This window comes from Cephus cinctus, unplaced genomic scaffold (genome assembly GCF_000341935.2).
Source record: "Cephus cinctus unplaced genomic scaffold, Ccin1 Ccin1_scaffold1121, whole genome shotgun sequence".
NCBI classification, from domain to species: Eukaryota; Metazoa; Arthropoda; class Insecta; order Hymenoptera; family Cephidae; genus Cephus; species Cephus cinctus.
Window position 1 is genome coordinate 1 of NW_014333627.1, and position 26,926 is coordinate 26,926.

General features: G+C 42.5%; 3 protein-coding genes across 14 annotated transcripts in view; 2 read left to right on the plus strand and 1 right to left on the minus strand.

Annotated features, from left to right (window-relative positions):
- Window positions 1-917: 917 nt before the first annotated feature.
- LOC107272181 (tyrosine-protein kinase CSK) lies at window positions 918-8,842 on the plus strand. Of its 2 annotated transcripts, none has more exons than XM_025089471.1 (8): window positions 918-1,177; window positions 4,551-4,606; window positions 4,744-5,138; window positions 5,260-5,913; window positions 5,996-6,191; window positions 6,263-6,367; window positions 6,448-6,540; window positions 6,654-8,842. In XM_025089471.1, exons 2-8 carry the CDS (start codon window positions 4,577-4,579, stop codon window positions 6,747-6,749), a joined length of 1,569 nt encoding a protein of 522 aa, XP_024945239.1. In that variant the 5' UTR covers window positions 918-1,177; window positions 4,551-4,576; the 3' UTR covers window positions 6,750-8,842. The 2 variants fall into 2 exon arrangements, with proteins under 2 accessions (XP_024945239.1, XP_015604548.1); XM_015749062.2 differs by lacking the exon at window positions 918-1,177 and adding an exon at window positions 4,247-4,412 and having other exon boundaries at window positions 6,281-6,367.
- Window positions 8,843-9,018: 176 nt separating this feature from the next.
- On the minus strand, window positions 9,019-11,225 carry LOC107272180. Of its 4 annotated transcripts, XM_025089469.1 has the most exons (4): window positions 11,003-11,142; window positions 9,476-10,939; window positions 9,314-9,406; window positions 9,019-9,259 (listed from the first exon to the last, which is right to left on the minus strand). In XM_025089469.1, exons 1-4 carry the CDS (start codon window positions 11,013-11,015, stop codon window positions 9,105-9,107), a joined length of 1,725 nt encoding a protein of 574 aa, XP_024945237.1. In that variant the 5' UTR covers window positions 11,016-11,142; the 3' UTR covers window positions 9,019-9,104. The 4 variants fall into 4 exon arrangements, with proteins under 4 accessions (XP_024945237.1, XP_024945236.1, XP_024945235.1 ...); XM_025089468.1 differs by having other exon boundaries at window positions 9,019-9,406; window positions 11,003-11,223; XM_025089467.1 differs by having other exon boundaries at window positions 9,314-10,939.
- A 121-nt stretch (window positions 11,226-11,346) lies between these two features.
- Window positions 11,347-26,926, plus strand: part of LOC107272182 — a 22,074-nt gene continuing 6,494 nt past the window's right edge. The window contains exons 1-4 of one of the 8 annotated variants that reach the window (XM_025089476.1): window positions 11,608-12,804; window positions 12,976-13,028; window positions 14,109-14,271; window positions 14,404-15,490. In XM_025089476.1, the coding sequence (XP_024945244.1) occupies window positions 12,206-12,804; window positions 12,976-13,028; window positions 14,109-14,149 (693 nt within the window). In that variant the 5' untranslated portion in view covers window positions 11,608-12,205 and the 3' untranslated portion in view covers window positions 14,150-14,271; window positions 14,404-15,490. Of the gene's footprint in view, window positions 11,480-11,607; window positions 12,805-12,975; window positions 14,034-14,108; window positions 15,491-26,926 lie in introns of those variants that run through there. The other 7 variants (XM_025089477.1, XM_025089475.1, XM_025089473.1 and 4 more) reach the window with 7 other exon arrangements.

A 26,926-nucleotide genomic window follows, 5' to 3' on the forward strand; every position in this document is an offset into this window, starting at 1 on the left:
AACTAGAATTTCTATAGTTCCTGATAGGTTTTAACAATAGTTCTGCTACATAACATCGTTGAAATACCTATTAGGGATACTAGTCGCACCATATGCTTTAATGCAAGTATGCGTAAGGAGCTGGCTTTCAGTGTTGGTTTCATATTGTGCTTCAAACAGTTCCGAAATAGTTCTCTCAAGTACTCAATGTTGGGACCATAGTTCCGCTTGGAACTATTGTTAAATAATGATGGAAGCTAGCACCGCATCGCTGCACTCCTTAACGCAGGCAGGCATAAGGTACTGGCTTTTGTCTTAGTAAATCTTATCGAGCTTACACTGTACATTTGAATTTAAGATTACAAAAAAAAAAGATTTAGGCAATATCTGATAAGCGGCCTCTTTCTAAGGGTTGCTCTGGGAATCAGTTGTAAGTTGTGGAGATTCTCTGCCCGCCAGGCTACCCGTTCGTGATCACGTTCAGCTCGGCTACGACGGGATATGCATTATCGACGGAGGCGATGGTCGCAAAATTCTATTCCCGGACTTGCCGCTACGATTTAGCGCCATGTCTTTGGTATAGCCTAAAACCGTAGCGTTGTGCATCTCCCTACTGATCTCTGCAAGTGACCATGCTCCTACTTATCTTTGTACCGTACATTTTATGTATAAACTAGCAAAGTATATGACACACAACAAGTGCGATATCAGAAAAAGGTTCTTGTCCATACAAAGATTTTTAATTCATACTAATGTTGTAGAATCTGCAGAACAGCAATTCAGTATAAATATATGTATACATTGGAAACCACTATAGTTCATAGATGGATGAATAGGTGGTGCTTCGATAGCCATGCCGCATAGCGTTTCGTATCTCTACTACGTATGTCGGTAACAGGAATTCTTCAAGAAATGCAAGCCAGTCATATCCTCTACCTCTTGAGTGTGGATAGTTCATGGTATGGCTGCATAAAATCAACGCCATTCTCGTTTCTCCGGTAAATCAAGGGCTCCTGGTTCGAACTTTGTGTAGTAAAATGGCTGCTCGACTAAAATGAGTGTGTGACGTTCCGTAAGGTTTTGTGTTTGTGCTGTTACCCGAAATCAATTTTTACGGATATTTGACGCCCGCTAAGGATCGAAAGTGACAACGTCGAGCTCGGAGTTTCGGTTGGCTTTATCCAAAATCATTTTCATGGTAAGTGAGTCGCAAAATTTTGACCCTGATAATTCGAGTGCTCTGAAAGATGTTCTTCTCGGTACACTTACATTCCTTTCGTAACAATCTATGGTAATTTCACATTTTCACAGTACGACGTTGAATACATAAAACTCTGTGCGGAGGCAACATCATTGACTATTTGCTTCTCCCATAGTATAAGAAATTTGGATGAATAGATGTTTTGTTATTCTCATTTTTGGATGAAATCAAAGTGCTCGTGTTTTCTTAGAGAGAGGGAGAGGGAGAGAGAGAGAGAGAGAGAAAGAGAGAGAAGTGGGCGTTATTTAAATGACATTCGCGGATGCATCGTTTTCCGATGAATTCGACTTCAATCTTGGGAAAATTTTCATTTAACTATGCTGACAAATGAAAATAGGGAAAAAACGTTGATAAATACCCAAGTACTAGATGCACAGTTCTAAGATAGTTTGCAAAAAGTTAGACAGTTGTGGAAATTCAAAAATTAAATATCACACGGAGTATTTAAACGAGGAGAGAGGCTACTTGGTACGAAGTAGCCAAAGAATCCCGGTGCTCTCTTTACTAGTAGCTATTACTGGCAGTACATTAAGTTTGCCTGGCCCACATGTTCTCTTACCACTTGCTTAGATATTCTAAAATAACGAGTTTCGCATAAGTGATCCATGCAACTAATCCATCGTATTAGCATCCCGTATTAACTGACTGCTCATTCATCAGAGATATCAACGACCTATTAAAGTTATATCGGGACAGCCAATAAAGCGTTACAAATATGTCCTATAATTATTAGGTTTTGTTAGATCTCATGAACTTGAAGAAACCCCATGAAAAGAACGATCTTCTAATTTATCTATTTATCTAGGCCAGAAGACTATCCTCTCAAAGGAACATGACTGTATATTACGCGGTTACGAGTCCTATGCGAACTCGAGCAATTAGCAATGGGCTAATTATGCGGTTAACGGGTAGTACATGCCGTAGCCGGCGAATAATTTAGCTACAATGCTTAATTGTACTTCGCAAATGGAGCGCTCTTCCTCCCGAGCGTCGAGCAAACAACATGGGTCTCCGCGCATGCGAAGATCCAGAAGAAACGCGCCGATTGTTTTCTCGCGATATATATATATCTCCAGCGAGGAGTCATTTTCTCACGCACCTGAGATCCTTAATTAATTTAATTTCAAACTTATTCTCATCCTCCTCGGTCATCCCATTTTTATAACTCAGATAGAGACGCGACAAGATACCACCTTTCCTAGGTTATTTCTCGCTAAACGACCAACTCTGTATAGGTCGCCATTAGGTTTCTGTTTAATAACAAGATATGTCTCTGAGTTCCAAACAGAATTACGTAAATTATTAATACACGTCGATAGGCCGTATATTAAGTATCTCCTTTATCTCTTTTGGATATTAACAAAGCCCGATTAAATTCTTCTTCTAAGTAACGACCAATAACAGATAAATTTAAAGCGATTAATTGACTTATTATTTCGGAATAAAGCATATATACTTTCTTGGCCGTATAACAATAATTTAAATAAGTGAACAGCAGGTAATAAGACAGATAACACGTCCCGTTGGTCTGTGCCATGGGGTCTTCTCACGATGCTCTTACCATGTTCTTCTACAACGATATACGTCCTAATCGCACGACACAACAAAACAACACGAACGTTGCTAGCGGGAGGACCATTGAGATTGGACAAAAAGAAAGAAATCTCGAGTATTCTTCATCCTCTTAAATAAAAGTGAGAAAAATAATCAAGCAATGACAACTACATCTTAATCGTCCGCGTATGACGGAACTGATCGGTACATACATGCATAGCTTTTTCGTGCGAGGCGCCAGATGTAAAACGGCAGGTCATAGTACAGTACCGGTTACTGTTAACGTTATAAACGGCGAAGCCGTGTACCTTAGTGCTTTATTCTTTTCGCCGTATTGTTAATATATTATAGAAATCTCGAAATCACTCCTAATATTTCATATGCCAAGTCTCTTTGCAAATTATCTCGATTTTACAGATGCATACGCAGACGTGTACTGCTGCATGTGTGATCTCCCCATTATGTACGTGTGCAAATATAATATTATGAATCACGAACTAGTTGCGATTAGATTTCAAGGCTGAGGAATGGAAATGGGGAAGGAATACGTCTAGGGATTCCTTAAAAAGGGGCATCAGCGATTATCCACGTCTTAAGGACTCGCTTTATGCCAAATGTACTTCTGACGATTGATAAATCGCCAGCAGTGCATTACGAGATATACAAAACAGCCCGAGCCGAACGCACCGTTGACACGCGCACGGAACTTGCACTCAGTTTTGATGGTCGCGTCGACCTTGCTTAAAGACGAGGAGTTACGTAATCGTGGGATGCATGCAAGTAATGCATATGCAGTGGAGTTCTAGGCCAGAACCCTCCTCAATAGTTCTTCCCAGGAAATAGCGATGCCTTGCACCAGGGTTACGTAAGAGTCCAATAATTCATTCGCCAGGCATTCCTAATATCTTTGAAAACTCTAATGAGATTGCCAGAATATTTCAGTGGGTGATAAGAAATTGTGCGATGACGCTGAGACAAAAGAAGCTTAAAAAAAAGTTGTGACACTGCCAAGCTATGGTCTCGCTTAGCTCAGGATTATGTAAGGTCCATTCGGATATTAGTATGTACGGCCGCTACTGTACATTTTTATGTGACATAACAAACGTCATCGACGCAACCAAGGCTAAACGCCACGTGAATTATTCCTATGCTTGCTCTTGAAATAATTTGCCTTATCCCTGAGAAAACATCCTTCGATATAGTGTCAGTATGTCAGATTACTCATATGTCCGTCCACTTGTTGTTATTCTTGAAGAAATAAACACAGCAGCTCAATTCGGAAGTGGCATTCCTCGCGAATCAGCCGACTGTTATTCATATTCTTTGAAAAGTTAATGCTCTTGTCAACGAAATTTTCTGTGTTGTTGTCAATGAGAATTTGTCCGGCCGAGTGTAGCGGGGAATGCCTGCGAATGACTCATCGCAGTGCGTACCGTTTTCACGTGTGTATATGCTACGCGAATGGATATGAATCCTAACGATGGGAGTTCACACATCCAAAGAATCGTGATTCAAGTTCCTCTGGCGTATAAGGATTTCTTTCGTTGCATGTTAAGCAATCAAGTTTCTAGCTCCCCTTGCTACCAATCACGGACAATTGATCGATCGTCAAGTATAAGTAAGAATGTCTCGTAAATTGATAGCAATTCAAACTTCTTTTATAAAAATCCCTCCCCGGGTAAAATGTATTTGGTGGCGATGCACCAAGGCGACAGTGAGGAATTGCAATGAAAACCAATGTTCTTTATAATTTCAGAAGATGATCGGACGTCGTGCCCGAGAATGAGCCAGAATTTGCAGAACTCGACTTTGGTGAGTGTGCACAATGTAGACGATTAGAGCTATCTACATACTGTCGATACAAGATGGGAATACTCCTAGAGAGCCTGACCCATGTCTCGAGATACGTACGACTGACTCTTGTTTTCTCGTCTTCGCGACGTGTCTAGAGATTAATACAGCCGACCGTGACAGCTGCAGTAATGCCAACGTACCACAATGCCGGCGGTGGCTACCCGAACGTCTCAGCAGCAACGCACCAGGCGAAACTCGATGGGAATCAGAATCATCACACCATCCCCTCAAGTGTAATGTCCCACTCCCTGATCCAGAACACAAGCCAGCCACAGCATCCGATTTCCTCTAATTTAACAGCCCCCAACGTCCCTTCTCATCCTGTATCTCCTACCATGACTACGCACTCGAACTTGACACCCCACAACGTAGCCAGTCACCCCAATGCCTTATCGTCCCCGATAATCCTCCCGACAAACGCGACGAATTCTGGCAACACGCCGACCTCACTGGTCAATCCGAGACACGAGGTCAAGCTCAATGCCATGCCGTAAGTAGAAGGAGGATGAAGCGAAGATCGACTGCATCTTTGATCTTCTTCGTGTCTTCTTAAATCCCGTATGATTTAAAAAGAGCAACGAGAGAGATTTATCAATAATACTACTTTACAGGTGGTTTCATGGGAAAATCTCAAGGGAAACGGCTGAAAGACTGTTGCGACCAAGAGAGGATGGTCTCTTCCTAGTAAGAGAATCGACAAACTTCCCCGGTGACTACACTCTCTGCGTCTGCTATCAAGGACGTGTCGAGCATTATCGGGTCAAATATAAGAATAATCAACTGACCATCGATGACGAAGAGTTTTTTGAAAACCTGGCCCTTCTGGTCGAGCACTACGAGCAGGATGCAGACGGGCTCTGCACGCAGTTAACCAAGTCCCTGCCGAAACAGGGCAAGCAAGACTTCTGCGTCGATCCGAAGGCTTTCGTTGAAGCGGGCTGGGTCATTCAGACTCACGAACTCGAGTTGAGAGAGTGCATAGGTAAGGGAGAGTTTGGGGATGTCTTGCTGGGAGTTTACAGGGGCGAAAGGGTGGCTGTCAAAATGCTGAAGGACAATAGTGAGGCTGCGCAGAGGTTCCTGGCTGAGGCGAGTTTAATGACTTCGTTGATTCATGACAACCTCGTCAAGCTCCTCGGTCTCGTATTCAATAATCAACACATGTATCTTGTCACGGAATACATGAGCAAGGGATCCCTGGTGGATTATCTCAGGTCCAGAGGACGGCTACACGTCTCCAAGAAGGACCAAATCAATTTCGCATTGTAAGTATCCACGATCTTTGGCATCTTCTACCGCGGACCACGCGAATACTCACTTATTGGATTCGATTGACATTTTGTTCAGCGATACCTGTGCTGGCATGGCATACCTGGAGTCACGACATGTCGTGCATCGTGATCTCGCTGCGAGAAACGTCCTTGTTGCCGAGGACAATTCGGCGAAAGTTTCCGACTTCGGCCTAGCCCGCGATGAGAATTTTACTCTCGACGGCGGAAAACTGCCAATTAAATGGACTGCCCCTGAGGCTTTGAAACAGAACGTGAGTATCTGCTGCTCCAGAGATTCCGAGTCATTTTTCTACCTTTCACTTATGATTATCTTTAAATGGAGTGCTCTGGCGTTTTTCAGAAATTCTCGAATAAGTCTGATATGTGGAGCTTCGGGATTCTCTTGTGGGAAATCTATTCGTTCGGTCGTGTACCCTATCCGAGAATTGTAAGTAACATCTATCGAGCCTCCTTACGGCTGCCGGTACTTGATATGCTAATCCTGCCTTTGCATCAACCCATTTGCAGCCCTTGGCCGACGTCGTCAAATGTGTAGAGAAGGGTTACAAAATGGAACCGCCAGATGGGTGTCCTCCCGAGGTATACGATATCATGCGCCAGGTGAGCTTCCTTGTTTATTAAACGCATGTTTTGTACCACGTCAGTTACGTCAGTACAAAAGTATTGCGAGTACCGAGAGTTTTAGATCAAATCCTTTTTTGTTTTTTTACTAGGCATGGGACCTTCAGCCAGAAAAACGACCTACGTTTCACGAAATAAAGGCGAAACTCGGACAACTAAAGGCCGAGTGCACAAAAAATGCGAATTGAGTAAGATAAGTTTACTTATAATGGTGTGAGCAGTTGTAAAAGACAGGAAAGTGGGATGGAGGAGTTTGACGAAGATTTTTATAATCAGAGACAAAAACAGTAGTGGCTCTAAATACTCGGGGACAAGAAACAGATAAGAAAAATGCAATTTTTACTGTATATTGTATAAACGTAGCAACGTCGCTGTTTGTATTTATTGTTATATTAGTTTATTTTACGGGGTGGGAATGGGTGGGTGGGTGGGGGGGGGGTACTTTCCTTTGCTTTTTATATGACGAATATTATGCAAGAAGAAGCTACTATAAAACGTCGATCGTGCCTTCGTACGATATTTTTAGGAAACACAAGCGAAACTTGCACTTTCGAAATTGCTTGTGAAAACACTTATTCGGCGAAAGAGCCACAAATTACCAGCGGCCTCTGTTTTGCAATTATTTGCGAATACGTCTAGCCGATAGTTTCACGTATTTCTCAGGCTAACATGTTATATTTCTATGGCACATGTGCACGACACGCGGTGACGTTCCTTTGGTAAAAGGTTTGGACGTAAAGACGACTACATATAGCATGGCTCTACTTATTGGTTCTAATACAGTGGAGTCCGGTAGTCACGACTCCGCTTGTAACGATCGGCCACGTACTACATCCTACTTGCTCTCTCAAGTTTCTCTTTAGAACATAAATATATCCTTACATATTTTCACATTGCTTGTTACGTCGTCCGTTTAGTACGACGGCATTTTCCTGTCTCCCCCGAATGTCGTTATAAACGGACTCCACTGTATATCGCGTGGCTCAATATCACGTCGACTATTGGGACCCAAGTTGTTAACCATTCCGTCATCAACAGAACGATTTATCGTTATTATCCGTCACTTCATTTAACACGACAAGATTCCACGTTTACGTGGATTGCGCGTGATCTTTGAAAATCTAGTTTTTACTTTTAGGCTCAACGTTTCAATGCCATGAGAATTTGATGGTACATTAGATATATTATACACGGCATAGACGCACGTTAACACGTACATATGTAGTCAAATACATACTTTCATTTTAATCAAAGATTCGTTCTAGTAAGTATTAATCAGTAATTAAATTATTGCGAATGTATTTAGGAATTATTTCAATTCTCTGTCTCTTTGGGATATCCTATTATGTATCTTTGCTAGTGGTGTAAATGTAACTGTACATATTATTGTATATAATTGTTCGTCGAGAAAGAAGGGAAAAAAATCCCAAGAGCCGTTGATATTCATAAAAGATTTAAGGAGAATGTCTATTTGCGTCGCCCCGATGAGCTACAGGATAAAAATAAAGAAACACGCCTGCATTTTCAATGAGCGAAAAATGCAACGACAGGAATGAGAGCTTCCAGACGCGTGGTAAACTTTCGTAACGCAAAAACTACAAAAGTTAATCCGTACCCGTGAAAAATTATCCATTGAATTTCTTACCGTATACGTGTAGTAAAGATAAGTTAAAGAATTTTAGAAAAATTGTACGTCGCTGAATAAGCTCGACTCCATTTTGCAAATAAGATTTACTCATTTACCCTATGATATCGTTCATTATGGATCGTGCGAGTATCGGGTCTATGAATTTACATAAAAAATATGACGAAAAGACAACAAGGAAATGAGAAACTCAATTGCGATTCATAGAAGAGCACGTGTTTTAGGTCTAATCAAAAGTCGCTTTTGCACAGTGGAGTCTTAGAATTATTTATGTCAAGTTCACGAACTCATTACAACGTCGGCAGTAGCTTCGGCAGAAGATCGTAGAAGAAACTGTGAAAGGTTAATGTCGATTGCGTTTTATAATTAAATTTTGTTACTGTAATTTTTGAAATCGTCGTTTAGATTGCCTAATATCTAGCGTCTTGAATAGTGTGATCTGACATTATCATTTTTTACGATTGTACATTTTTCATATTTATCCTGAATTTCTTATACCGTCGCGACTTTTGGTATGCTCGTCGTGTGCGCACGACGATTTATTTTATTTTTTAATCGTAACCAATCCATTAGGCTCTAAGAAATTTAATATATATTAATATAAAATTACACAAATATATCATCCAACTGAACTAACGAATAAGTCTCTCTTTAAAAGCATTTTTAGGTCGACGTACTGCCTTCAAAACTGTCGCTGAGAACAGCGACGGTTTTCAAGTTTGTTATCCCAACGTCATCTTGAGGATTCTCAAGTTGAAGTACGTGTCTGATTGCGAATTGTGTCTCGCCATTCTTTTTTTTTGTTAAAAAATTCCCAAGTCATTAATCATTTTGTCTTTTTTTCACTTTTACGTTTTCTCTCCTGCCTAAACAATTTGAACATATGGTACGGAACCTTTCACTCGTTCCAATCTCTAGAATTCTCATTCCCTTTAGTCTCGTCCAGTTCACTTTCCGATTCCCCACTGCAAATCCCTTTTGGACCTTTCTTCGTCGTAGATAGCTCATTCGATTCGCCTGATTTGTTCGATTCCTGTGATTCGCCCGCCAATTCTACAGACTTTAATTGAACTCTATTCTTATCTTTTGACCCAAAATCATCCTTACTTTCCTCGCCAACGCCCGAATACATTTTCGGTACGATCTTATTTGAATCTTCTGGATTCTTTTCTGGATGCATGCCTACGTTATTTTCAGCATCTGTACGAAGAGTATCAAGTTCTTTGTTAATCTCATCAATGGATTCTTGCGTTTGGCACGTGAGCTTACCAGACGTCACAGTGTTTTCCTCATTCTCTCCTTTCTCAGCATCATCCGGGCTACAGGTGCAACGTGGTTCCACTGCTTGACGTGTCTTTGACGCATACGTGGTCTCAGGGCTGCCCACGTGAGGCTTCAGGTACAACTTCCTAGGACTGCGAACCTGGATTATAAATGGATTTGGTGACTGATAGTTTTGCTCGTCCGGGGCCGTAATAGTAGTGTATGCTGATTCGGAAAGTGTATAGAACGTTGTACCAAAGGCGGATCCAAAATTGGGAATATTCTGAGGAAGATGGCGAAGAGGTGTTCTCGGCAGTGCGTTGTTCCTCCTCCTCTCCATTTCATCCTCCACTTGGCTTATCTTACTTTGAAGATTAGTCAATCGAGCTTCGGCTATGATACGTTGTGAATGGTAGGGCGCAAAATTCATGCTGACTCTTTCGTCCGATTCCTTTTGTCTCAGTGCATTCAGAATCTCCCGCAATTCAGCATCCGATTTCAGCGAGAGTACCACTGGATCTAAATTGTTATTGGCCGTCACCCCGAGCGATTGACTCTCTACGATTTTCTGATTGACAAGATTTTCCACTTGCGCCTTCAGAACGTTCACTTTCAGCTGAACCATTGTCAGGATTGGTATTATATTTGACGGCGGATTCGCTGTCATATGAAGGTTTATCAAGGCGTTAACTTGTTGTGCGTTTCTGGCTTCAGCTAAAAGTTGGTCCTTGTTAAGCGCACCAATTGATTTTTGGGCGCAAGCCACCGTCTCGTCTATAGGAGCAGTTATGTCAGAACCAGGAATTTTCTTCAGAATTATTCTACTCGCCGCACAGGGAACAATTCCTTGTAGGGACAGCAATTGCGAAACGAGAGCTTGTAAATTAATGGAGGATGGACAGTTCTTCTTATTGCAAATGGTGCCGTCATTACCCTGGTGACAACGATGATTCTCATTTGCGTCTTCGCGACACGACGTGCCAGAATTCTTTTGCGATCCTGACGATAACTCGTGTCTCCTCTGGCAGCATGCGCAACCATTCTTATTGTCCTTTTGCCATGCCGAGGGATCGCAGATAGGCGACGTAATCGGAAATGTATAACAAGAGCCGGGAAAATAGAATGGGAGTCCCGGGGTGTAATTGACACTCAGTAACGGATAATTCAGGGCTATCGGTAAACTGGACGTTGTAACGGGTTGTTGCGGTAAGGGTGGCGGGATTGTGGAAAGAGGATTCGCAGGACAACAGTTTGGAAATATTAACACAGGCGCCGTGTTTCCCAGATAGGGACGAGAGTGGTCAGCAAAATTTGGAGGCAAGTGACCGGCAGAGAATACTTGTTGATTCTGTCCTAGTGACGGTACGACGTTGTAAGGGTTATGTGGAAACGGCTGGCAGGAATTTTGTTGATTTAAAGGAAACCCATCGGACTGAAACCCTTGATAATAAGGACTTTGCAGATAAGGTCCTGTAAACGGAGGAACTCTGGCGTTACTTGAATCAGTTAAGAAAGATATATCAAATTCTAAACCTTGTTGATTCATTGCACCGATACTGCGAACACACTGTACTCGCTGAGGGCTTTGGGATTCTTGCTGAAAAGTATTTGCACTCACTTGACTAACTGCATTCTGGTATAATCTGGGAAACAGGTAAATTTGCTTTTATGATTATGTACTGAAAATTTGGAGGTTCATTTTTATGTCGATATAGCTTTTTGACAACTTCTCGTTATTAACGGTTCGTGACATTCGAAGATCGTGTACGAAATGTATGGCCGAGAGGCCCCGAGCCCCCGCGGGACCTCCCGAACCTCACCGAAGAGTGACGGAGATACGCGAGCGGTCGGGGGCCAGACAGTACGAATGCGAATATGTGCGCAAAGAGCGTAGCCTGTGGCGGGAGAACAAGAGAAAGAAAAGAAAGGAAGGAAAGGACGAGGAACGAAGGAAAGTGCGGTAGGAAGAGAGTGGCAGAGGACAGGATCCAGAGCACTATGGAAGCACACGTATGTACCCACAATAATAACGGCCGCAAAGAGACACGACAGACGGACACAGATTCTCTCACCCCGACCGTACAACATGGCGGCCATTAGATTAAGGTGGAGTTAAGATGTAATTAGCCCAGTAATTAATACATATGCAGCTTTTTACGAAACTCTCGGGTTTTCCTTCACTGGCCCCTGCCCAAGACCTCACGATATACGCGCATGCATACGTGTATCTCTCTTAGCAGTATCCGGGTTTGAAGCTAGATGTCGATAGATATAGTTGACGAGCACTGATTATACTGCGCAATTGCTATTGCCTTTGGACACACTAATCCCATCAGCCGTTAGAATCAACGTTCCACAAGAGACTTGGTTGACTGCGCTCTTTGTGACTTTTCCTATTGTTGCTATCTTTTGGCATCTATTATACGTCAATTTACACTGACGACTCGTGATAATTAATCTTTCAGGTGTTTTTCAGGACTTGCTTAGAATTAGAAATTCGCTTAATCGAAAAATGTATTTCTACTGAGCCGTACCACATTCTTTATCTTGGAGTGAACGTTTGATAGTACGGGTCATAACTGTCACTATCAAACTCTTGATAAGACTTTTTTATTCTGCTTGCAGTAGCATATTGGACATTGTTTCAGTGAAAGTGAATAAACTATCGTTACACCTCTCTTCTGTGAATTTATAACTCTCCAACGGTACTAGGTAATAATATCGTTCTCTGATAAAATGCGAAATCGTCAAGAGGATAGCATCAAATTTATAAAAGAAGAACTGATAGCGGAAATGGTGCACGATCGCTGCTTTTGCGAAGCAGGCTCACGAGAATTCGTGGAACTCGAATCAGTTTGCGTGGAACCTTTGCAGAAGTTAGAGATCTCTACAGTATGTGAATTTTATCAAGTCGATGCGATTATACGATTTTCTGGAGAAGAGAAAAATTTTTCATTGATCGTAAAGCTCCTGCCAGTTGTGCCGCAACATGAGAACGCTTACGAGCTATTCCAGAACGAGGAATTGTTCTACAGTAAAATTTCTATGAAATATGATATAGAAATTTCACCAAGATGTTATCTCTCGGACATGGGAAGATATGGAAGACCAGCCATTGTTCTAGAGAATCTTGAAGCTCGAGGATATCAACGAGTTTATGGAAAATTGGATAACGATCTCCTGGAGTTGTGTCTTAAACGTATTGGAAAATTTCATGCGAGAGGCCTTCGACTCAAAACCGAAAAGTTTAATTTGTTTAGAGAATTTTTTGCAAAGTTTCTCGAAACTCTATTCACCGATCAAAACTCCTTAATATTTTCAAGAAAACATTCCAGGTAAGAACGATTCCTTAAAGTAAATCATTTCATGTTTTGACTCGTATCAGTTATCAGGATGGTATTGTCCTGTATCATACAAATATCAGAGACAAACAAATTGTAGTGCAAAAAGCATACAAGTTATAGATTGAGAAGTGACAAGCTGACAACTATTTCTTCAATTTACAGGGTTCTAGAGTACTTGAAGTCTTTGCCGGAATCGGATCCAGCTAGGAAACATGGTGAGATTCCGAGTCGAAATTTGTATGAGAGGATAAAAGAATTAACGGAAGAAGTAAAGGAGGATTCGACGATTTGCCACGGTGATTTGTCTTCAGGAAATCTACTGTTTAAATACGAGAATGGAAAACCCATCGACCTCAAGATAATCGACTGGCAAACCATGAGATACTCTTCGGCCTCCATTGATCTAGGTCCCATCCTCTTTAGAAATCTATCAGTGGAAAATGCTTCGGAGAGCATACCGAAATTTCTGAAAATTTACTTGGACGCAGTGACCATGGAATATCCAGGCGGACCGCTCGAGCGGCTTCAAACGGAATTTCTCTCGAAGCTTCTGTACACCTATGTTATCTTATCGCTGGACGAAAGTATCCCGGTGGAGACGTTAATGGAAACGTTACGGCAGTCCGTGCGCGTTTAGCTGGCCTCGATTGAGAGTCGGATAAAATCAACGGACGGATGCCGAGGAAAAGAATTACAAGGAGTAATATCTGAAAGACACGTAGTTCGATTGTCCCGTCTGCTCGGGAGAGTGGAGTGCGAGAGAGAAAGAGGGAAAGCTATTCGTGCTGTCAACTGAATTCGATGGAGTTCATATGCTGAGGGAAACTGTGGCGTTACTCTCACGTCTAACGTAGATGATCTAACTATAATTGTGTTTGTAAACTGCCTAACCAATTTGCATTTGAGGAGGATGAATACGGAGACCCCTAGATCACGCTGCACGATGCTCTTCGACAAAATGCCGGCGTCGATACGTCCTAGACTGTTTTCAAGTATCGATAGTCCTTTTCAATCACTGATTCCCATATATTTCATTAGATTGTAATAGGATACAGGATTAAGTTTCTGGAGGTACGTCAGAAGTAGGTGCCCCAGCGAGTCTCGATGTATCGTTTATGGGTGCCGTTTGAACAGTTTCTGGAGATATAGCATTTTCTTGATGTATCGAAATTGGTCCAGATTCACCTGGCCATCTTGCAGGAAGTGATATTCCTGGCAAGGTGCGATTCTCTGCTCTCGGTGGTGATGATGATTGGGTCTGGGGTGAACGTTTTCTTGCTTGTCTATGTTGCCAGATCCAGTAAACAAGTCCCAGGATTATGAAGAAAATCAATGAGGAAACTAAAATTCGTCTTTTCTTGCATGCTGCGATTACGGTTCTACATGGATTTAAATTCTTCCTTATCTCTGGACAAGGGGAGGATGTCACGGGTCTTGCAGAAGCAACGGATTTGTAAGGTAATGAAGCATTGTACGCTGTACGTTGCATAGGAAAGAGCCAACCCATTGATACTGAAAATTTTTAGCAGACTAAATTTGATTGTAACGCCCTAATGTATCTGAATTTTGTTTTTATGCCCTGCCCTGAAGTCTGCGCGTGAACCAATAGAATGTCAATATTCAGGAGTGCGAGACTTTTCCTGTTTTCCATAAGCGGTTAAAACTTTCAAAGGGGTTGATTCTCTCCCTGAGGGATGGAGCCACCCTTCGTTTTCATTATTACTCCTTGCCTCAGTCTTTATGAGATCCGGTGCTTTGGAAATGCCCGCACAAGAAAAATCTGATTTACTTAACCAAGTGTAATTCTTTGAGTTTGCTAAAAGGCGGAAACCCCCCCTAGTGGATAGTTTAAATTCCGGTTCAACCGAAAAAAAAAAAAAATGGAAATATTCTCTCTGGAGTTGGTTAACATCTAACGGTGAGTGGTGTTTATCCCACAGGGTTTCACAAATTACCTATTCATGCAACTATTTTCAACCTAAAGGTATACATGCGGTTATATCGTGCTTTCGAAACACTTTGAATTTAACTAAAGCGCTATGAGAATTTGGTATTTACGTTTTTCTACCACAGAAAATGTACAAGTCTGGATAAGAAGTACTCCGAAGCATTCCCTAAATAGAAGATCGATACCTCTCAATATAAATATTTGCGTAGATTTCTATGATAAATGAATATCCAATATATTTGGAGTTCTTTGTCGCATATAATATTATAAAGTGATAGAAGTAAACTCCCGTTAAAAAAAATATTCATAGTTCCCAGTATACCTACATGACGTATAGACGCTATCAAATCCTATTTAATTTAATAAATGATTAATTTGAAGAAAATATTCTCAAACATAATCCGCACTACTGCGAGGCAATTGACTTGAACGCCGCGGATCGTTTGCATAATGATCGTTCAGGCAACGATGGGAGAATTACTATCGCTACTCCTGCGAGATATCGTCTATCCATTAAAGGAATCTGCGCATCACCTGACATCAGATTCAACCAGAAAATCATCTTCAGCCGGAGAAAAGCAGCTGCAAACCTTCCAGTCCAACTGGATATCATTAATCTTGAGAGACCTGGAGGCCCTTAAACTGAGTGCATTAGCAGACAATATCGAATACAAGATACGATATTTGTTTTTCTTGCAATCATCAAATATATCTCCTTGTATGCCCTCACCAGTTATCTTCATTCATTTAATATCTTTTTCATCTTCTACGTCTCCTCTGCACGAAAGGCAAAAACAATCACGAGCGATTACTTAAACCATCAGTAACATTAATTCAGCAATAAGTCGGGTATCGTAGGAACTTATGCGTCCACGCATCATCTCGGCTCATGCAAGAGCAAATATGAGATGTCAGGACAGGATCGAATTACCTTACGGTATACGCTGCAGCGGAGATGACGATCCGTGGCTTTTCCAATTTCAAAAGAGTCTATTCTTTGAGGAAGAATACGTTGCAAGTGCTACGCATCGGTGGCTTATTCTATATAGTAAGGATACGTCGTTTCACGTAGCGGAACTGAGGATGCAGCAGTTCCGGTGGATCTCTCTACTCCTGAGAAATCCATTAATAATTAAAGTAATGAAAACAACTGCGTTAAAGTGGCGATCCACTTAGCAGCTTCAGTGAAGAAGATGGTTGACGCTCGACAGCTGGACCACCGCCTGCGAAAGTTTAAAGTGCGTCCATCAACCAGTCTACCAATCGCCATCATCCTCATCCACGCTCTCCCCGTCCTTTTCTTAATTTAAACAAAGCACAGAGAGAGAGAGACGGAGATGGAGATGAAGAAAGAGAGCGCGCGGAGATGCTGCTGGTCCTGGAGATTCAATTCATTCAAGAGAATTACGCGGTTCAGAATGGAATGGATGTAGGAGGATTGTAATTCAAGCTCTGGACACGCGCGTGCTTTTAACAGAAGAAAATCGGAAAATAATGGAAAAATGGCAAATTAATCATTTTCTTCTTTTAGCCTTCGCACAATGTTGTCCGCGACGTGAAGTGCAAAAATTGTCGGAGAAATTCGTCGTGTACGTCATACATAATTCTTGCCAAGAATTTGATGAATCTTCACCGGAACCTGGTTTAAGGAATTAACAGAAAATGTTTATCCCATTTTTCTTTCGCGGTCTGCGAATTTACGTTCTCTTGTCAGATCTTAAATCGCCTCTCTTGACAGCAAAACGACCCTTTAACTCGCGCTGTGCTTTTATAAACTGCGTTCAGGAACATTCCCGGGGTGACGTGCTCCCGACTATATTGCAACTAGCACTTTTTATTTAACTCTATCTCGCGAGAAGACGGGGAACGTGGGAATTACGGTATTGCTAAAATAAGTATGCACACGGAAATTGCAATTTTTGCAATTCCCCCTTGCTCCTGTAAATCTTTTACTTGCGGCCGTGTAAACTTTGACAAGGAACCCGAGTCCATAGTGACTGATGCAAACGTCCATCCCTCCTTGAAATTAAATCTTATTTTCGTTCCTGCTAATTACCGAGAGATATTGATAGACACATGCAGAGTCACTTGCGACGTACGAAATTCTCCCTTAAAGCAGTGTCTCAAGGTGAAAGTTGATATAAAATAATTGTCCATTCAAGTGAAGAGAAATTACTTTCACAATGTGAATATCTTGCAAACACGTAGAAGAATTCGCAGACGGATTAGAAAAAAAAAAATTAAGAGTAAACTGTTTTCCATGGGTAAGCCTACTGTAGATCTTGATATTTTTTTAATGACCCTGGCGTAAGCTCTCAGAGAAATTCAAAAGACCCGGATTAACTCGGAGGATCCATCCTTTTCTGAGGGATCATGGATTTTTCGGCACCGTAACCGTGTAGCTAGTAAAATTTATTTAATTATCTTTTACGACGATCATCCTACTTCGTCTACGTGTTACATGCACCGTATAGTATATACTATACTATGTACCTACTAGATGGCAGACGAATGACCGAGTCGAAGGGCGACTTTATGAAAACGGCAAGAACTGCAGTAAACGTAAAATAATTCGATCCAATAATCATAAAGGGGCTTTCCCGGCAGTTATAACAGTAATTACCTTCTTATAGTATAGATATTTCTAGTAAGTATTGTTAATCATTTATTGGTCGTAAGATACACGACTAGACCCTATATGAAGCCGATATTGACATGTGTCTCAGCATTATGATACAAGATCCAGTCACTGATACCACCCTAATAGTAAGAAGAAACAGCCGTTCGACAGCCGAAGCAAACCCGAACCGAAGCAGAGAAGGCAGCTTTGGGAGATCTTGATTAAAGCTCAGCCAGAGTCGAGTATTGGTCCATTGACTGTACAGGATCATCGAGAGCGTATCGACTCTGCAGGATATGCTTGTGTGCCATAGTAAGTGAATAAAATAAGGCCTGCACGTCTGTGCCCAGTTAGGAAAGTTCAGGACACACGTGTTTCCCGTAGGCTTTAATGCCCAACGAAATTTAGTTGCCAGCATCCCTCACACGACTCAACGGCGACCGTCCAACACCAGGCAGTTCGCACATCGTTACGGTGACCCGTGGTTTTGCATTGCGCGGTGAAGTAAAAGAGCAGCATCAGATTTTTATAAGGAAACGAGATAAAATATCGCCAATTGAAATTTCCCGAAAGGACGGAACAAGAATGTTTTGGTATCGGTGTCTGAATGGGTAAAAATTTGTCCATAGGATATGGACCATCCAATAACAAATAGGAAATCTACAGATCCGAATGGCGAGAGTGCTCGACTACGTGGGCAAAGTGGTACGACTTGGTTCATCGCTTTCCTTTATTAGAAGATGCTGTGTGTATTTACGGTTTGATGAATTTTCATGACTGAACCGTAATTAGCATTTCCAGTGGAAGGCCATCTGCCATTAACTCATTCAACTGGATGGACGATTAGGTAGCCTAAGAAGACCTCCAAATCCTCGACTGGAACCAGGATTGAAGGGACTTTAGAGAGGAAAGTAATCAAGAAATATTTCACGGAAAGTGTCTGGAAGGATTTTGAAGTATTAGAAGACGGTTTATGAAATGTGAGAACGGATATGGAGGTGCCACTAGGAGAATTGCAGCCACAATGAAAAGTCGACATGATTTATTCATAGCGCGGAGTTATTGTTCAGGATTGATTGATAGGCAGCGGCTCGGGATTGTTTTAAAACAGGCAGCGCCTGTGCAGGAAAACTATTTTCATTTGCAAACGTGTCAACGGCAACATAGGCAGTCATGCTGGTTCTAGCCACTCGAGCGTTTTTGTTCGCCGTTACTGTTTTACGCGCTACGTTGCACAAGGCCCGTGGAGGATAAGGTATTTTAAGAGACAAATCTGACCGGTAAAATTTCAGGTCACTTTCGTTACTCGGCATTGTTGGGAAATTCGATAAAGACTTTAAACAATATATTTTTGTTCGGTTCAAATGGAAAATTTAACTTACGAAGCATCCTTGTTTCGAGTTCTTTAGTTAGATCGTTTTTAATCTGTATTTAATTTAGCTTCTAGTTCTTAGTAGCGCGTAGGATAACTTTCCCGGTTCAATATTCACAGCCAACATGCTTAATAAAAGATAAGCAAAAGAAGATAAAGAGCGAGCCAAGTATATTCTAGCGGAAAATTGTATCGATCGATTGTATCGACTGTATCGACTATACGCGGCCAGGAATTTCTTTGATCTCAAAGGACTCTCGATCATCCAGGTGTGAAACAATCTTCACCGGTACCAGGCTCTTTGACTGAACTATAGCATTTCGAGTTGCGAGAGTCCAAGCACAGACTAATTTGAAAAATCGTCGAGTTGCCGATGACGGCTAAGCACACGAAAAACGTCCAAATGTTCGACCGCGGAGGGCCTCGGTAGTACCAAAGATCGTCACGCGAGCGCGCTGCTGTGGTTTTTAAAGATTTTGCTGTAAATCAAGAGACATCTGGACGCAGATTATCATCGTCATCCGGATATCATATCGGCACGATATGCGACTTCCAATGAAACGTGTTTCTGTAAATTGGTAGGAGTTTCTAGGCATCTCGATAACATAGGAAAAATTATTGACGATCGCAGTCACGCTTTCGGTGGAATATCCACGAAAATCGACGGAATTCCGTGAACGGACGAATAGCAGAATCCTCGAACGCACGATATCGTCCCGCGAGCTATGTAATAAACGCATTCCTTGAGCTAGCTGGAATGCAGCTACGAGGGACATTTCCGCCTTTGAATTAGTCTCGTTCCTACCTGGAACCGCGTCTGCCAAACGCCTAGGAAAATCGTTCGAGCCGTATGGAGGTTTTGATGCGAATACATAAAACATAATCGTTAATCGAGCAGACTGGAATTCGCATTAACACAACTGGGAAGGCGCCATATGCGATAACGCGAAATGGCTGGGAAAGAACGAAAAGGATGTAAACTTTTAGCAGGGAGGCTGCTAATCAATTTGCATAATGGAGCTGCGCAACGTCCCCTGCGCCCCAGGCCGCTTTGACATCATTGGTCGTAACTCGATAAAACGAAATGCTTGTAAATTTAGGTAATGCTAATGATAGCGAACATGGAGATGAAAAAGAAAAATGAAAAACATTAATTTGATAATAATTAAGAAAAACTTGCACTGCAGGATCGGCAAGTCGATCTTTGGCCATAAATTTACATCGTACCCGAAAAAATTGGAGCGTGGAATATTTGTAGAGAACCAGGCAGGAGGATGGGATTCATTTCTATTCCATTGCCAGGCAGATTCATTTGGCAAGTAAGAGACTCTACATATTTGCTCGTGGCGCTTGCGCGGCACTCAAATAATTTCTTCGATAAACAGCTCCCGGTTAGGATGGCTCAGCGTATAATTTTATTCCATGATTAATCAACTGGAATATGCTTTATCTACCCTTGCTCTCCTGATATCGAGCAGTAATTTTCCTAGAGCACGTTCTGTCTTCAACTCGTTCTTATCAATTTGGCACAATTTTTCTACTCTGTTTTCCTAAACGTTTTCACGTGGCACAACTTGTCGCTTTAAGTGGGTTTTCCTTATCGCAATAAGACCATCCCCTCGAAGCTCTCCAGCTCTCCAGGTCCTCGTGCCGCTGGGTTCTGTTTCTCTAGACGTACTCTGACAACCACGATGAAGAAAGTAACGATTCTGCGAAATCTCTCAAGACGAGAGACGAATCGAATCGTTTTGCGAGAAGCTACTTTTCTTTAAAAAAAAAAATAAAATTCGAGTGCATGCACATAGTATAGTTGTACATAGTTTACAAAAAAATACATCGTTTCACGTTTAGCAAGCTTTTCACCAGTATTGTTTGACACACGAAGAGATCCTCGAATAGCCATTTACAAAAATGGACTCCTGCGTGAAGAAATATGCGAAAAGTGCAGAGAGATACATAGTTTGGCAATCTCGATCCCCAGAGCGGAAAGTGGAGGAGGAAGGGAGAGAGGCTCTCTAGGCCTGGCGGCGTGAGAGACGAGAGAGAAACTCCGCACGCTCTGGCTTTCCATTTTCGTCTCTCCGAGATAATCAGTTCAATGAAACGTCACTGTGTCCCCTGCAATTTGCTGTCGCACTATCCGGCCTCAAGATTTCATTCCCGTTCCGTTGAGCCAAGTTAGGTTAGATCGCCGTGCACCCTTCTCTCTGCTTAAGATAACCATTACTTCATACAACATTGGCCAGCTCGTGGCGCCAGTCGGTTTGATTGGGGAAAAACAGGCAGCCTCTTTAATAGATATTTTCCATAGCGAATATCGAAGGCAGTTTCTGTAGGTTACGTCTGTAGGTCGGCGGAATTAAAAAAAAGAAGCAATCGATCTTGTAATTATCTTGTGCATAAGGGAGAGCACGAGAGTACCTCTGTCTGACTCGGGGGGATTTTTCATCGACTCTAAAGGGCTGCGATAGGACCTTTACTTCACAGAAGTCCTATTCGCACGTACCAGCCCCGTTGCGTGACTTTTGGCAATGACATTATCCGCGGCTCCGTGTTTGTATTGCGAGAGGCTTCCAAAGTCCATAAACATACGAACAACCCTCTTACGAGGCTAGTTATACAACGCGTCACAGCATACGTACGCGCAAGACCGATGGGAGTCTATTATACATCTATACGTCCGTATAGATTATGTTTATGGAATTTCTCTAGTATCTCGTTTCGATCATGAATATTTTGCGCGAAAAAAGAAGTGAAAATATATTTACGTAGAACGAAGAGGGTGCTGCGTATTTGATATGGTACAGCAGGGGTACCGTGATATAACTAATTCGCAATAGGCAGATGGTAGAGGAGCCTTAATTGAGACTTTGTGCAATAATTACGCAATTACGTAGCAGAAGAAGTAAAAGACGTCACGTGAAATGGACAGGACGTATTTCGTGTTCCTTTCGCCGAAGGAAAGTAAAGAATGATTATTTCATGGAATTGCGTGTTCCCTGCTTTAACGGTCACGTTAAAATTTACGTGTAGGAGGTTATGCGAAATCGATATTTACCGGACGATGGGAATGTAATCAGTTTTATAGACATGGCCATTGATATTTATAGTTGTAATTACGTCAGTATCACGGTACGACGGTAGATGGCGAGTCGGGAGGATCGGGGCGGTTTGTTATAATTTTATTAGCGATTTCCGCTACACACGCATTCGAGTTTTAATGCATGATCTCGTTCCCGGGAGGAGGATGATGCCAGAACATTTTTCAAAAATATGTAAATCATTCGGTGGCACCCGGTACACACGAGCCGTGCCTGGACGGGGATTTAGCGAAATGACATGTCTGACGCTTTGAAAAACGACGTACAGTGTTAATTTGAAGTTGCAGCGAATTTCTCGCAGTTTGAAATTCGGGAAGAACGCAGAAACCTGATCTGGTTTGCATCGTGCCACATCGCCTCGTGCAAATCGTTACCAAAAAAGAAGTTCGCACCCAGCGCTATACACACATGGGTAGACTTTGAGAACGGGGCAAAAGAGGAAGCAGGTAGCCCGGTACAATGAAAATGAAAAATTAGCTCGTTAGTTTTAATTATTTCGTTTACACCTGGAACCTTCCATGCCAGGGTAACGCTGCTTGCAATTAGACAATAGTCAAGTTCATTTGCCGAGAATTTTCGTTGGAATTCGAGCCGACTCCCGGGCAAGGCTTTATTTCTCTCTCGACGTAGAATGCAGTGAAACCTGCTGAGCTATTCCGAGTTATTAAATCGCTTTATTGGTATTGATTCTACCTCGTGCTTTCGGTTCATTATTTTATCATTAAATGTGAAAAAATCGACACGTTTCCAGTATCAAACAACGGACGTACAATTGTTTTTTTTTGTGGCACAGTGAGCCTGAAAATGTGAAGAGAGTTAGAAAAAAAAAGTTTCGGGGCTAAGATTCAATTTTCAAAAAAGTTCCGCCCCTCCGGTTTGCTCGCGTACTGATATCTTAAGGAGATTAATCCGTTTTACAATTCACTTTCTTTTTTTTTTTAAATTTCTGGTAATTCAGGAATTTCGTCTCCTTCCTGAGCCTTAACCAAGTGTCATCGAAATGTCCAAGAAGAACAAGAGAGTATCGGTGTGGCAAGGGTAGTAATTATACTTATTCACCGTGAACCATGGCAACCCTCGTTACTTTTAATTAGGTCCAACATTTTTTAGTTAATCTCCGTGCAGCGACTCACCTCGGTCTTCGTGGCCGCAGTTTCCTCCTCTCTTTCCCGTTTAGTTTGGTATTACTCGTTCGGCTCCATCCCCATCACAAGCACCTCTAACGACGCCATCAGTGTCAGCTCTGGAATCCAGCACTCTGATTGGCCGCAGCCTCCTCTGCGATAAGAAACCAATGTGTTTATTGGCTCCTCGAGTGAAGCTTTCCAGCCGGATTGCAGCTCGTCGTTTTCTCGGATAAAACAGGTTTGACGAGCTTTCACATTTTCATACGTTGCCACAACGCAGAAAAAAGGGGGCTAAAGGGGGCTAAAGGGGGCTAAAGGGGGCCACTGTCTCACGGAATCCCAGCACGCTTACCATTTTTGTGTACTGCCTTGCAGTTTAAATTAAAGTTTGCCACAGTGCCTGGGCAACAGAGTTAGTTTCAACATTCATTTCCGGTCCGTTTTTCAAGTTACCTTGCGTGAGACAGGTAAACGGGAGAAATTACGAGAGAGCAACCCCTTTGTACATGTAAACGTAACGAGTCGCAAACTGTAAGGGAACAGCCTTGTTTTGAGACAGGTTAATTTTAGGCATTTATTTTCCTTTGTCCGCCTATCTTTAATAAACTTTAACGCTCGCCGTGTCGACCCACCCTTTTGGGAAATAATGAAGCACCTCCGACGCCCGCGGGAAATTATTAATCACGTTCTTCTTTTTCTCTTCCTCTTCCTTCACCCGCTAGTTTTCCAAGCTGTCTCAGTCAGCCTCCAAGAAACTCTCGACTTCGGGATCGTTTAATTGAGATTTTTACATGCTCACTTAGAGGGTCGAAGACCAGCCGGAAACGGCCTCGCGGCCGCATGCGGGACCCGTGATTTTTCTTATTAATCGCTTTTGTTCCCGATAAACACTAACAAATGGTACTTGTTCGCGAGAATTCATTTTTCACTTCCGTTAGCTCTGTAGCCAGAGACGAATGTTGCTTCGATGGTTCAAATAAAATGAGAGGGTCCAAGCGAGATGAGGAAGCTGGATGAAATGGGAGAAACTGCGAGACAAGAAATCCGCGAGCAAAGTGGCGCTGAGTGGAAGAGAGAGGGGAAGCCTAAGAAACTAAGGGGCTGAAGGAAGAGAGGCCGACAGTGGCGAAGTGAAAACAAGAAAATTCTTCCACGGTTTTGGATACTCGATAAACCGACGCTCCTTCGTCGTAACTTACTTTAATGCAAATCGTTACGCTACTCCCCCTTTTTTTTCAATTACACGAAAGTTGCCCAAGTTACCCAGATGTACGGAGGGAGGTCTACGCGCAGTGATGATTGCACGATCAGGTTTGCAGATTCAACTTCACTTAAGCTCAAGCGGAACTGTCATATTTCATATTTGCTCGTTCGATTCGCATGACAGGTAGCTCTCAGATACGCTAAATCATATTTTGAGCTGGCAGGCTCTAGACACGACTGCACATTATTATATTATAGTAGCGGATTCAAGGAGCGAAAAGACATAAAATGGGACAAGGAGACGCTGAAATTAAAACTTCCCGGTAATTAACTCGAGATTCGCGAAGAGCGAGGAATTTTAAAAACACAATTAGTACATTTCAGGAGGTGAAGCCGCAGCCTCAAGTAGCGATGGTTAGCCCGAAGGCTAAACACTTCTCCATTAAACCATATTTATGTTTTTCCTCTTTTCATCCTCTTTTTTTTTACATTGGCTATTTACTGGGTAAATGCTCTCCCCTAAATTACAGTATCCTGTAGGAGAGCGAGAGTGGTCGCTGTCGGATGGGGAATGCTTTTAAAATCCATTGGACGTACTACGAGATTACGTAGCGCCGTTAACCCATTTCCCCCGCGTCCCTGCACACAGATTGGCAACATCAATTTACTTTCGTATGAAACCGCATAAAGCATCCGGGCTGCTTTCCATAAATAAGGAAAAAGTGCGAGCGGTCAAAAAGACCATGAAATGTGTATCGAAACGATACACGAATGTTCACTGCAGGCACATCGAGAGTCATCTTGTCATCCTGTCGTTTGGCAGACGCAGCATCCGGGTCCATAAGTTCCTGACCATTTCATTAGATTTTATTTACCGATTTTCAATTTCTGCCAGTTCAACTGGCAAATCTCGAATCAGTAAACAAATCCCAGCCAAGTGTTTCTCTCTGAAGACTCCTAATAAAGTTTCACGTCTCCGCACGGGGTTTCCAGATAACCGTTAGAAATGACTGGCTTTGGGAGGCTTGAACTTCCTTGTCTGCATGCAAAGTAGGAAAACGATTGTCATTCTACGTCGCTGCGATGGCTGTAATACTGACTCTTATCTCGTAAAGTCCCTCAAGATTTACCTCGTTGAGGTATCAAGTGATGCTGGAACGAATTTTTTTTCCTTTCTCGGAATCGACTCACTACGTATGGTATAGCGACGCTTTCTTCGTGTTACGATTTGTTTCTATTAAGGTTGAGCCAGGAGAAAGCAGCAAATGCGTAGCAGCAGCAGCCCGACAGGAGCAAGGGAGCCGAAGAAAGGGCAGCCACATTGCAGAAAACAGATTGACCGATTAGTTCGACTGAGAAGAAGTGCATCTCGTAGGATTAACTTTATAGAGAACGGAGTGCGTGCTCGAGATTTCAGTGACTTCAAAGAACTTTGCAAGGTTATTTCTTATCTGGCATTCGACGATGAGAAAGTTTCGGGAAAACTCAAAGTTTAAGATGAACTTTCCGAAGGGCCTCCCTGAAATCGACAAATCCTTATTAATAGCCGCGATATCTACAGGATGCCAATTCACGAGAGCTACTTCGCTCGCGGTCATTTAAATTCACAAGACATTGTCGAAACGTGATCGCAAAAATGGATGAGCATGAGGTGCCAGGAGGGAATCGAAGAATATTTCGGATGGTCGCGTTCAAGATTTAATGATCCATGTTGGAGGAAGCCTCGTGACGCGTGTACGGACCTAGTAATTGCAATTGAATTTTATAATAATTGGATGCCTTTAACTTATTAAATTATCTGACTTATTCGTAAGGAGAGAAATGTAAATGAATGAAATAACTTTTTTATCGCTCATGGGATGCTGGTTCCGCGAGCGCAATAGGCCTATGGTACTATCTATGTATAACGTAGTTGCACTATTGTTATGCATAGTGACCTGCTCATCCTCCATCTCAATCCCCTCGGTATACTAGTCCGAACAATTTAAACCTTCCTGTATTAATATGCGCCTTATTCCGTGCGCCTTGTGTATTCTAGTCGCCTTTCGAAATAATTGCTCCATTTATCTACGCTTTATGCATTGTAACGTAATTCTTTTCCTTGACCCGACACCGATAGCAAAACATCCGAGAACGAACTATCTTCGAGAACCGACCTACGTTACCTTCGGCCGTCCACCCGTCGTTCGTGCATCCGCAAGCCAGGCGGTCGCCAGCCAATTCTTTTTGTCACCGAGAACTGACGAGCCGGTATAAACTGGGAGTTGGGGTGGAACAGGCCCAACTCCACCAAGAGCGAGAACTCTGACGGATCCTATCGGACGAGGCAATAGCTTAACGGATTCTGTCGATTTTTGGGGACGCGTAAAATCGAGAAACACAACCGTAGGTGCTGATCTTTGGGGTCGCGTAAAATCAGCAAACGCAACTGGATACACGAACGGGAGCGGACGGTTACGCGAATGCACGGCCGCTCAGGCTGCTAGGTTTGAGGTAGAGAGGGTCGAAGTAAGAGTCAGGCAAATAGTGCGAGAGACAGAGAGCGACGAATCGAGAACGTAACAGAACGAATCTGAATTATCAAATCGAAATCCCTTCACCAATTAATAAATTGGGAGACTCACCGGAGCTGGTACAGCTAATCCGTGGAGGCCGAGAACTGTATCTCAAGGACACTCTGGTGGACACTTCACTAAAGCACTGCACTACACCTCCGGAACACTCACAGGAATTCATAGAATT